Source organism: Amblyomma maculatum, chromosome 1 (genome assembly GCF_055883805.1).
Source record: "Amblyomma maculatum isolate TAMU_Amacu chromosome 1, ASM5588380v1, whole genome shotgun sequence".
Classification (NCBI taxonomy): domain Eukaryota; kingdom Metazoa; phylum Arthropoda; class Arachnida; order Ixodida; family Ixodidae; genus Amblyomma; species Amblyomma maculatum.
The window spans coordinates 413,632,843-413,644,044 of NC_139344.1; the positions used below are offsets into that span (position 1 = coordinate 413,632,843).

At 47.2% G+C, this 11,202-nt stretch overlaps 1 protein-coding gene across 1 annotated transcript; it reads right to left on the reverse strand.

Annotated features, from left to right (window-relative positions):
- Positions 1 to 3,836: 3,836 nt before the first annotated feature.
- On the reverse strand, positions 3,837 to 6,451 carry LOC146208967 (uncharacterized). Its single transcript, XM_084579623.1, has 3 exons — positions 6,337 to 6,451; positions 5,116 to 6,221; positions 3,837 to 3,944 (listed from the first exon to the last, which is right to left on the reverse strand). The coding sequence occupies exons 1-3, from the start codon at positions 6,449 to 6,451 to the stop codon at positions 3,837 to 3,839; spliced, it is 1,329 nt and encodes a 442-aa protein (XP_084435749.1).
- Between the last annotated feature and the right edge of the window lie 4,751 nt (positions 6,452 to 11,202).

The window sequence follows — 11,202 nt, forward strand, 5'->3', positions numbered from 1 at the left end:
TTCCGCTTTACCCCGCTAGGATCAAATGCATGAGCTCGCCCAACTTTCGTCGTTAGCGACAAGTTTAGCGCTATATGATCAGTTAAAGATGTTTTGGACCTTCGGCGCTGACAGGAATAACAAGAGGCTAGCGCTGCCGCCCGGTTTCTGTACCGCCACCACTGCCAGAGTGTACCTTTCCGCAGACAGGTGCATCGCAAGGTCCGCTTTCTTAGTTCTCGATATCAAGCCTCAGAATTACACCGTGTAACATTAACATTATGGGATTCTCTTTAGTTCGTCCGATCTTGTTGTGCCGTCATATTGTTGTTATTCCGAAGGGAGATTTGGGGCTGCAGGATTATTATCCTAGTCATCGTCGAGCACCGTACGCATCTTGTGGCTAGGTGATTGTAGAGTTTCATCATGTTAGCATATTTGTGAACCGTCATCTCTTTTGCGACCTGTGATAAATTTGTGGAAGTAATGAATCCTTCTACCTTTCTGATCAAAGATTGTAGTTTGTTTTTCATCCTAGTTTTTGCGTTGCTTTCCATCGCCTAGTCTTGCAAGACGGCTTGGAATTAGCTAGCGTACACTCGAAGGAAAAAAGGACGAATTGCGGTAGAGAAGTTAGTCTGTTTTGGAACTGCGAGTCTTGTCACAACCATTCATCTTTTTGGGGTAAAACGGTAAGGCTATAAACACTTGGTCTCCAAAGAACAAACTGTAGAAGTAACGGTTGCTCCTTGCAGATGATCCTTAAGAGACTAACAGTTGAAACTTGATAAAATCCCAAGAGATTGAATATTACACCCTAAATGACTACAGTTGATCCTCGTAATGATGTCTCGAAGCGCAAATATTACCACTTGCATTAGAAGCAGAAGAAGGACGACCGTAATCGGAAGAAGTAGACGTTCAAGTGCAGGCCCGTTCCTGGTGCCCTCTTTCCCTGGTTCAGCTGTCTCGGTGCCCTGGCTCAGCGGCTACAGTAGTCCTTCAGTGTAACAACTGCTACACATTTGGGGGAGTCGTGCGGGGTACGCTTCCCGACCTGCGTACGCCTACGAGATAAAAACAAGGAGCTCACACCGGTCCATCAGCGCCGAAGCTGCCTCCTCCACGGCCAGTCACCTGAATTGGGACCTTTTGCCACCCCGACGAGGACGACGCAACCACCGATGGTTCCACCGGGAATAGTCACAGATAGTAGGTTCCCAGCGCCCAGCTTCTACCACCCGTCCCGAACACTGTCATCGTTTCACGGCGAAGTGTACGAATATGTGGAATACTAGGACACCTTTGAGCGGGGCGCCCGCTACAATGACTGTAGTGACGACCGTAAGCTCGATAACGTTTTTTTCCCTTGAGGACTCCCTTAGATCATGGTTCGAGATCAACGAGGACAATCTGTTCACCTGGGAGACATTTCGCCGAATTCTTCTATCTACATTCCCCAACGCAGACCGCCGGTAGAAAGCGGAAGCTGCGTTTCACTCCCGAAACCAGCGCACTAATGAAAGCGTCCGCATGTATGTGCAGGACATTACGCGCCTCTTCAAGCGTACCCGCCTCTCTATGGCGGAGCAGAAGCTTCGCCAACCCATGGGTGGGGTCCGGCAGGAGCTTTTTGTCGGTCTTCTGCGCAGTCCACCATGTACTGTTGCCGAATTCCTCACTCAGGTGACCACCATGGAGATAACGCCCCTGCAACGAACGCGGCAATACAATCTATATGAGAGCACGCTTGGGTCCGCTGTTTCTTCGATGTCGCTAGGGAACGATATGGCCGTGTTACGTGACCTAATCAGATCGGTCGTCAGGGATGAACTACAAGCCCTACTGCTTCCTTCCAGCGCGCCTTCTATTACATCGCTGTTGGAAGTCGTTTGGGACGAGGGGCGCCTAGCAGCGCAGCAACAACTTACAATCTATATGAGAGCACGCTTGGGTCCGCTGTTTCTTCGATGTCGCTAGGGAACGATATGGCCGTGTTACGTGACCTAATCAGATCGGTCGTCAGGGATGAACTACAAGCCCTACTGCTTCCTTCCAGCGCGCCTTCTATTACATCGCTGTTGGAAGTCGTTTGGGACGAGGGGCGCCTGGCAGCGCAGCAACAACTCCTTGGGGGTCCTAGCCAGACTGAGGTCAGACCTACCTATGCATCTTTTCTCTGCCGGGCGCCAGCACCTAGTTACTACGTGAATACCGCGACTCAAGCAGTGCAGCAGTGTAGGTTTTCCTGTGTTCCTGCTCGGCCAGCCTATCAGCGGCCACGGAAATGTAAAGTGTGGCATGCACCACACCGGCGGCCTCTCTGCTAAGAATGTGGTGAGGTGGATCATCTTTATAGGACCAGCGCATACCGCCAAGTGGGCCTGCGTGGTTTCGCGCCCGACGCTTACCCACGAAACATCAAAAGACCATTTGAATTTGAAGCTCACCTGCCGGCCCGTCAGAGGCCTGGGACATACGGCTGCTATGCCTCTCGATCGTCGTCTCCCCAGCGTTACTTTTCCCCAAGCCCTCGCTGGGACACGTGCTATCCTGAACGGCGTTTTCCCAGTTCATATCGGGAAAACAAATTCCACCGGTATCCGGATGCTGCTGCTGTAAGGAAAGGTGAAGGTCATCCGCCGGCGATACGCCGAAATGCTGATTTATCACAGGGCAGGGTAGCGACAGCATCGAAACGCTACCTTTGATTTGTATATGACAATTGATGGCACTGACGCTATCGCTTTACCTGATACTGGTGCAGATTATTCGTGAATGAGCCACACCCACTCCCAGGATTTGAGCACAGTTTTGACACCTTTGGTTGTCAACTAGCATTCGCTCGGTTTGAGCTCACCTCAATAGCCCGGCCGGAATGTGAACCTGACCGATTCGGCCCTCGCGGTTTAGTGTACGGCGTTGAATTCGTCTTGCGCAAGTATTCGAGAGATTTGATCCTGGGCCTCGAATTTTTGCAGGCAAACAGTGCTGCGATCGACCTACACGAGACGCTAGTCCCATTTTCAAGAAGGCAAGCCATAGCGCACACTGACACAGAAGACCCAAGCCTCAACGCTCTGCGTATTGTCGAAGACGACGTAATGCTGCCACCACGGACCAGTGTGCTGGTGTTAGTGAGGAGCGACTGATTCCACGACTACGAACGTATTTCGGCCAGTTACCCTTCGCTGTTGCTCGAGAAAGTAGTGGCTATCATGCGTGGTCTTGTCGAACTGAATGGCGGCTGTGCGACAGTTTTCCTGACTAACGGCTGTCGCTTTCCTACCCAACGTGGATGGGTTGCCGAATCTGTACCCCGTGAAGATGAATCTTCGCGACGATGCCGCACCACGTAACACCCAGCAGAAGGTTAACATCAACCTGTGGTTGTCAGCTCATCAGAAGAGCTTTCTGCCATCCCTGCTAATTGATTTTAAAGATTGTTTCGCAACAAGGTTGTAGGTCAGACGTACTCCAGTTTCAGCCACGCCGTAATTGAATGAATTGCTCGCAGAAAATGTAATGGAGCCGTCAACAAGTCCTTGGGCGTCGGCGGTTGTCCTGGTGAAAAAGGAAGGCAGCACGTTACCATTCTGCGTTCACTACAGGGAACTTAATATGTTATAAAAGTACATAAAACCACTCCATAGAATCGATTATGTGCTTGACCAACTCCGAGACGCCAGGTTCTTCTCTTCCTTAGATCTGAAACGTAATATTAGCAGATCGAGGTGGACTGGCGAGACCGCAAAAAAACGACTTTCGTGACACCCGATGGTCTGCAAAAATTTAAGGTTCTCCCGTTAGGGCTTTGCTCCGCGCCGGCCACGTTTTAACGCATGATGGACACTGGTTTAGCCAGTCTGATGTGGCAGTCGTGCCTTGCGTACCAGGATGACGTGATCATCTTTTCGTCTAGCTTCGAACAACGCTTTCAGCGCATTGTTGCGCTTACGTAGGAACTGGGACACAATCGGAGACGACACAGAACAGATGTGCGCAAACTATCAACTGCAGGTTTATTTCTGAGTGCATGTATGTATAGGCATTATCAAAACAAAAAACAAAATTGAAACAAAAAACAAAAAACAAAAATTCCGCGATCTCATCGTCAAGGCAACATATCTTTTAACGTTCTGTCCAGCATTAAAGAACATGCCTTATCCTTCTGACTTGGCTGCTTGTTATTATATTTCCAAAAATTCTTTTTCTTGATTAGAAAGCTCGATAGAAGGTACGCTTACACATGGCCCTTCTTTTCCTGATTGTATGCAGTATGCTTCCCACAGTTCTCTGATTAGCTTCTCCCTTGAACTGAGCAGTATTGCTGTCTGCCGAAAGTTAGGTGTGCATTCTTTTTGGCATCTGGCACAATGATCTGCCAGATTTCCCGGTGAGTTGACAAGACCGCAGTTGCGCCTATGTTCTCTGAGCCTCTCATTGACGCACCTACCGGTCTGGCCAACATACGTCCGCCCGCATGATAGCGGTATCTTATATACTACACCTTCGCGGCATTCCACGAACTTTGTCTCGTGTTTGACGCCACATGACTCCTCTTTCTCTGAACTGTATTCTTCATTTACTTTCGCGCACATAGCTTTCAATTTTTTGGGTGCGGAAAAAACGACTTTTACGTCGTGTCTTTGTGCAACCTTTTTCAGGTTGTGGGAAAGTGCATGGACGTATGGGATAACCACTGGCCTCTTCTTTTCTTTGACATTGTCTTGGTCCCTTATTCGTACTGGCCTTCTCATTATTTTTTTTTTCCGCCACTGAAACGAGCAATGGTGTCGGATAGCCTGCTTTTCTCAGCCGTGTTGCCTGCAAATGGAAGCTTTCTTGCATCTTGTGGCTACATGATTTCTTTATGGCCTGCTCTAAACATGACATGGCCATATTTCGTTTGATCAGCTTTGAATGGGCAGAGTCATACGGTAGTAGACCTTTCTCGTTGCGCGTTTTGTACTGCCAGCATAAATGTGGTTCAAGAGTGAGAGCTAGATCAAGGAACTGTAGGTTGTTGTTTGCAGGTACCTCATGAGTAAATGTGAGCCCCTTGTGGGCTCTTTTGAACTGCTCTAAAGATTTTCCTAACAAGTTGGGCGTGGCTGAGGTTTTATCTGCACAAACCAAAAAGTCGTCCACATAACGGAAGCATTTAGTAACACCAAGCGGTACCAATGTTTTTTCCAGCTCTCTGTCCCCTCTGGCAAGGAAGATGTCACAGAGTACTGGGGCAACAGCAGATCCTATGCAAATTCCGTCATTTTGAGAGAAGACAGCGCCATTAAACTCAACACACAATGATGAAAGGTATCTTTTCAGCAGAGCAAGGAAATCAGTCGTACTAATGCCGCTCTCATTCATAAACTTCACGCAGCCATATTCTCCAATACACTCTTCAACGCATTCCAGAACCTGCTCTTGCGGTACACAGTAGAAAAGGTCTGTCACGTCAATGGAGAAGCAAGTCACTCTGGGTTGACCGTTCAGGTATTCGATGACTTCGTTCGAATTTCTGATGATAAACGGGTCATTCACTGGAAGCTTGTTCAGATGGCACTGGAGGTATACCGCTATGTTCCTTTGCCAGGTGCCCTTATCCTCAACTATAGTTCGGAATGGTGCTCCTGGTTTGTGCGTCTTAATTGAGAAGAATGGTCTGAGAGTAAGTTTCTTGCTGTCCTTTACTGCTTTAGCGAGTTTTTCCAGGCCTGCATTCTCGCATAGCTTTGCGGCTTGGTTGCGGTTTTTTCTTAGGCTTCTCTCGTTGAGATGCTCTTGCCTGGTAAAATTTTTTGAGATCGCATCCAAAGCTTTTGCCTGGTAGTCACCTGCTTCCACTACAGCAAAGCCTCCTGTCTTGTCTGCCATCAAAAGTTTCAGTCCTTTATTACGTAGAAAATCAACCGTTTTCTTCGGAGCTACTCCTGCATCCTTTTTCTTGCTTCTTTCATTTATGCTCAATAACGCCTCTTTGACGCATGCATTCTTGTCTTCTGATTGAGCTCGGTTTGCAATGGAGCGAATCATGCCTAGAACTTCCACTGGCTTGAGGGTTGGCCGAACGGCATATTTGGGTCCCTTATTCAACGTGTCGAGAATCGCAGACGGGATTTCGCATCCCGAGAAGTTGAACGCGTTAGGCACATCTGGGTCGCGTTTCAGTTTCTTCTTTCTTGGCAGATTTCTAAAAGACCCAGCCCACTTGCGTTCCGCCAACACTTCCGCCGATTCTACAAAGTATTTCACCATGTGCTTACTTTGTCTTTCTCCTAGCGTCGAAGAGCAGATCAATCTGATGTGGTCGCGGTAGATCCTGACTTGCCTCCATGTCTCTGATCGCAGTACCTTGCTCAGGCGTCGACACGTTGATTCTGTCGGGGCCATCCAGCCAAAGAGAGCTGAAATAACTTCGGTTGTCAATCCGTGGGTGACAGCGTAGGTGAGGGTTCTTGTTCGACATCTTGCCTCGGCAATGAGTTCGATGAAAAACCTTATGCGGATGAACGGTGACACATGTGGTATGTTAAGGCCCGATGTACACGAAATAAACATTAGGAGAGTTTCAAATTGGGCTAGTTGGTGGTTGTTATTCCTGTGCATTGTTGCGCTTACGTAGGATCTGGGACGCAATCGGAGACGACACAGAACAGATGTGCGCAAACTATCAACTGCAGGTTTATTTCTGAGTGCATGTATGTATAGGCATTATCAAAACAAAAAACAAAATTGAAACAAAAAACAAAAAACAAAAATTCCGCGATCTCATCGTCAAGGCAACATATCTTTTAACGTTCTGTCCAGCATTAAAGAACATGCCTTATCCTTCTGACTTGGCTGCTTGTTATTATATTTCCAAAAATTCTTTTTCTTGATTAGAAAGCTCGATAGAAGGTACGCTTACACATGGCCCTTCTTTTCCTGATTGTATGCAGTATGCTTCCCACAGTTCTCTGATTAGCTTCTTCCTTGAACTGAGCAGTATTGCTGTCTGCCGAAAGTTAGGTGTGCATTCTTTTTGCATCTGGCGCAATGATCTGCCAGATTTCCCGGTGAGTTGACAAGACCGCAGTTGCGCCTATGTTCTCTGAGCCTCTCATTGACGCACCTACCGGTCTGGCCAACATACGTCCGCCCGCATGATAGCGGTATCTTATATACTACACCTTCGCGGCATTCCACGAACTTTGTCTCAAGAGGCAAGAGCATCTCAACGAGAGAAGCCTAAGAAAAAACCGCAACCAAGCCGCAAAGCTATGCGAGAATGCAGGCCTGGAAAAACTCGCTAAAGCAGTAAAGGACAGCAAGAAACTTTCAGACCATTCTTCTCAATTAAGACGCACAAACCAGGAGCACCATTCCGAACTATAGTTGAGGATAAGGGCACCTGGCAAAGGAACATAGCGGTATACCTCCAGTGCCATCTGAACAAGCTTCCAGTGAATGACCCGTTTATCATCAGAAATTCGAACGAAGTCATCGAATACCTGAACGGTCAACCCAGAGTGACTTGCTTCTCCATTGACGTGACAGACCTTTTCTACTGTGTACCGCAAGAGCAGGTTCTGGAATGCGTTGAAGAGTGCATTGGAGAATATGGCTGCGTGAAGTTTATGAATGAGAGCGGCATTAGTACGACTGATTTCCTTGCTCTGCTGAAAGCATACCTTTCATCATTGTGTGTTGAGTTTAATGGCGCTGTCTTCTCTCAAAATGACGGAATTTGCATAGGATCTGATGTTGCCCCAGTACTCTGTGACATCTTCCTTGCCAGAGGGGACAGAGAGCTGGAAAAAACATTGGTACCGCTTGGTGTTACTAAATGCTTCCGTTATGTGGACGACTTTTTGGTTTGTGCAGATAAAACCTCAGCCACGCCCAACTTGTTAGGAAAAACTTTAGAGCAGTTCAAAAGAGCCCGCAAGGGGCTCACATTTACTCATGAGGTACCTGCAAACAACAACCTACAGTTCCTTGATCTAGCTCTCACTCTTGAACCACATTTATGCTGGCAGTACAAAACGCGCAACGAGAAAGGTCTACTACCGTATGACTCTGCCCATTCAAAGCTGATCAAACGAAATATGGCCATGTCATGTTTAGAGCAGGCCATAAAGAAATCATGTAGCCACAAGATGCAAGAAAGCTTCCATGTGCAGGCAACACGGCTGAGAAAAGCAGGCTATCCGACACCATTGCTCGTTTCAGTGGCGGAAAAAATAATGAGAAGGCCAGTACGAATAAGGGACCAAGACAATGTCAAAGAAAAGAAGAGGCCAGTGGTTATCCCATACGTCCATGCACTTTCCCACAACCTGAAAAAGGTTGCACAAAGACACGACGTAAAAGTCGTTTTTTCCGCACCCAAAAAATTGAAAGCTATGTGCGCGAAAGTAAATGAAGAATACAGTTCAGAGAAAGAGGAGTCATGTGGCGTCAAACAGGAGACAAAGTTCGTGGAATGCCGCGAAGGTGTAGTATATAAGATACCGCTATCATGCGGGCGGACGTATGTTGGCCAGACCGGTAGGTGCGTCAATGAGAGGCTCAGAGAACATAGGCGCAACTGCGGTCTTGTCAACTCACCGGGAAATCTGGCAGATCATTGTGCCAGATGCCAAAAAGAATGCACACCTAACTTTCGGCAGACAGCAATACTGCTCAGTTCAAGGGAGAAGCTAATCAGAGAACTGTGGGAAGCATACTGCATACAATCAGGAAAAGAAGGGCCATGTGTAAGCGTACCTTCTATCGAGCTTTCTAATCAAGAAAAAGAATTTTTGGAAATATAATAACAAGCAGCCAAGTCAGAAGGATAAGGCATGTTCTTTAATGCTGGACAGAACGTTAAAAGATATGTTGCCTTGACGATGAGATCGCGGAATTTTTGTTTTTTGTTTTTTGTTTTTTTGTTTCAATTTTGTTTTTTGTTTTGATAATGCCTATACATACATGCACTCAGAAATAAACCTGCAGTTGATAGTTTGCGCACATCTGTTCTGTGTCGTCTCCGATTGTGTCCCAGTTCCTACGTAAGCGCAACAATGCACAGGAATAACAACCACCAACTAGCCCAATTTGAAACTCTCCTAACGCTTTCAGCGACGGCGCATTGTCCTTCAAGCTCTCCAGTCTGCGCAACTAACTATCAAGTCAGAGAAATGCCATTTCACCTTCGATGATCTCCGTTTCTTGGGGCATGTCAGCGCAGAAGGTGTTCTCCCAGACCCCGATGAGGCTTCCGGAGTTTCTCACGCTAAACCGACAATAAGGCTCTCCGACGTTTTTATTGCGTAAGAAATACTACTCCAGGTCCCAGTCCCTTCGTCTGGCCGCAGCCGGTAGCCACGGTGACCTTTAGAGAAGCTGCAGATGTGCTTCCAGCTCAAGCCGTCGGGTATCCGCGGCCGGTAGCTACGTTGTGCCTTAGATGGAGTGGCGGAGCTGTCGTCGCCATGGCAACATTATAATCACTGCTTGTAGGCACTGGGGCTTTGCAGAATCCGTATCCCCAGTGTTCACTGATATTTTTCTAGTTTTCACTGACTGCGTCCTAGAACTAAGGTTAACAGGGAAGGGAGTACTAAATATGTTAAAATATTCTGACGATTTTTAAATATTTTTAAAACTGAAAAGCATGGCCTGCTGGAGGCTGAGCACAGTATTAGCCAACTCACAAGAAGAGGTCGGAGTCTGGTGTCCACTCATGCAATACGGGGGTGTCTTCATCTTCTGAATGTTGCCTTGTCAGAGGATCACATGTGTTGGCAGTACTTATATCGAGTTCAAAAGGAGCTCTTTCTTTTTATCTCCGCTCATCCAAAAACTAAAAAAACGTGCCTTTAGTAGCCTTTGGCTCAAGTCTGCTTTCGTGAATTTGTGTGATCACGCCGTGCAGCTGAGTACTGATAAGCAAGTTGATCGGCTGGAGGCGGCGTGGTTCCAATGCTCAGTCATTAGTGTTGTCGCAGAGTCCCTCCTAGGAAAATGTAAATGTCCCACCGTTCAGCATTCCTGCAAGCTAAGAAAGAAAACAGTGAAAGTTTAAATTTATTCTACATGTGCACAGCTTTGCCCAGAATTTGTGCACAGGGTTGCCCAAAAATATTACCACTACCTGAGGTAATCTAAATGGCGGGCAATCCATTTTTTCTGCTCTAAGAAACCTTGTACAGTTATGCGTGCAGATTGCGGAAGTTAAGAAGGAGCTCTTGCAATGGAAAGCATGAAAGCAGTACAGGAAGGTCTGCACTGGTGTGGTATACGAAATACCGCTGACATGAGGAAAAGCCTGTGTGGACCAAACTGTGCAGTGCGGAATATGCACGATCGCTAAAATAAATAAGGGTAATAGTAGTGATGATGACAGCCCAGTCAGCGGCGCATTTTGGGCGAGCGTGTACTCAGCAAGAGCGCTCACTGGGGCCTCTGCTTTCAAGTGAGAGGCTGACATTAGAATCAGCCTGCCATGATATTTTAATTCATGTTACTCCTATGCCACGGACTGGAGCTGTAATCTCGGTTCGCTCCTTTTATATCGGACGGTGAGATCAGAATCAGCCTGCCACAACCGTTTGCATTCTCGTTACCCCTACAACACGCAGGCATCTCTATACGGCTCGGTTGAAGCGTGATTTTATAAGTGGGCTGTTAGATTATGCTCTCACGTCATACCCTTAAAGGATGAGGCTTAAGTGTCCTCAATAATGTAGCATCTTTCACTGATAGGGCGTGACAGGAAAATGTAGCAGGCAAACTATGCTTCCTCTGTTGCTTTTCCAGTTCAGCCAGGGCTAACGAGGGCTAAATCACAGCCAAAAGTTTTCATTTTTTCAACCGGTGGAGAATTTCACGGCAGCAGGATGCGAGCCACGGTCCTCTTGTATGTGGGGCGGATGTTTTACTTCGAAGCCACCCACCACTACGCCACCGCTGGATTGAACCCTATGAAATGCCTATTTGGTCTGTTGCTATAAAGGCGTGATTTACTGTGTTAAGGGCAGTTGATAAAACAGACCAGCTCGTGTGCTTTTTGCACACGAATGACGATTTAATCTCGCGAAGATGTGATGACATCTCGTTCGTTGTCGAAAAAGTCGACAGCGTCGTTTCTAGCGCCTTTTTTCGAACCGCTGATTGCTCGAACGTGTACGCTAAGTTTTGAAGCTGTTGTGCATTGAGCGAATAAAGAATAACATTTTAAATTGAGCTTTT

Bases quoted from the DNA above. Each gene is read 5' to 3' on its own strand.
- LOC146208967 (XM_084579623.1), bottom strand. From the start codon at position 6,451: ATGTCGAACAAGAACCCTCACCTACGCTGTCACCCACGGATTGACAAC. The intron at 6,222-6,336 runs GTACTGCGATCA...AATACTTTGTAG, and splicing joins CGTGTCGACGCCTGAGCAAG to AATCGGCGGAAGTGTTGGCG. The intron at 3,945-5,115 runs GTTTGTGCAGAT...ATTGTGTCCCAG, and splicing joins GTTATGTGGACGACTTTTTG to TTCCTACGTAAGCGCAACAA.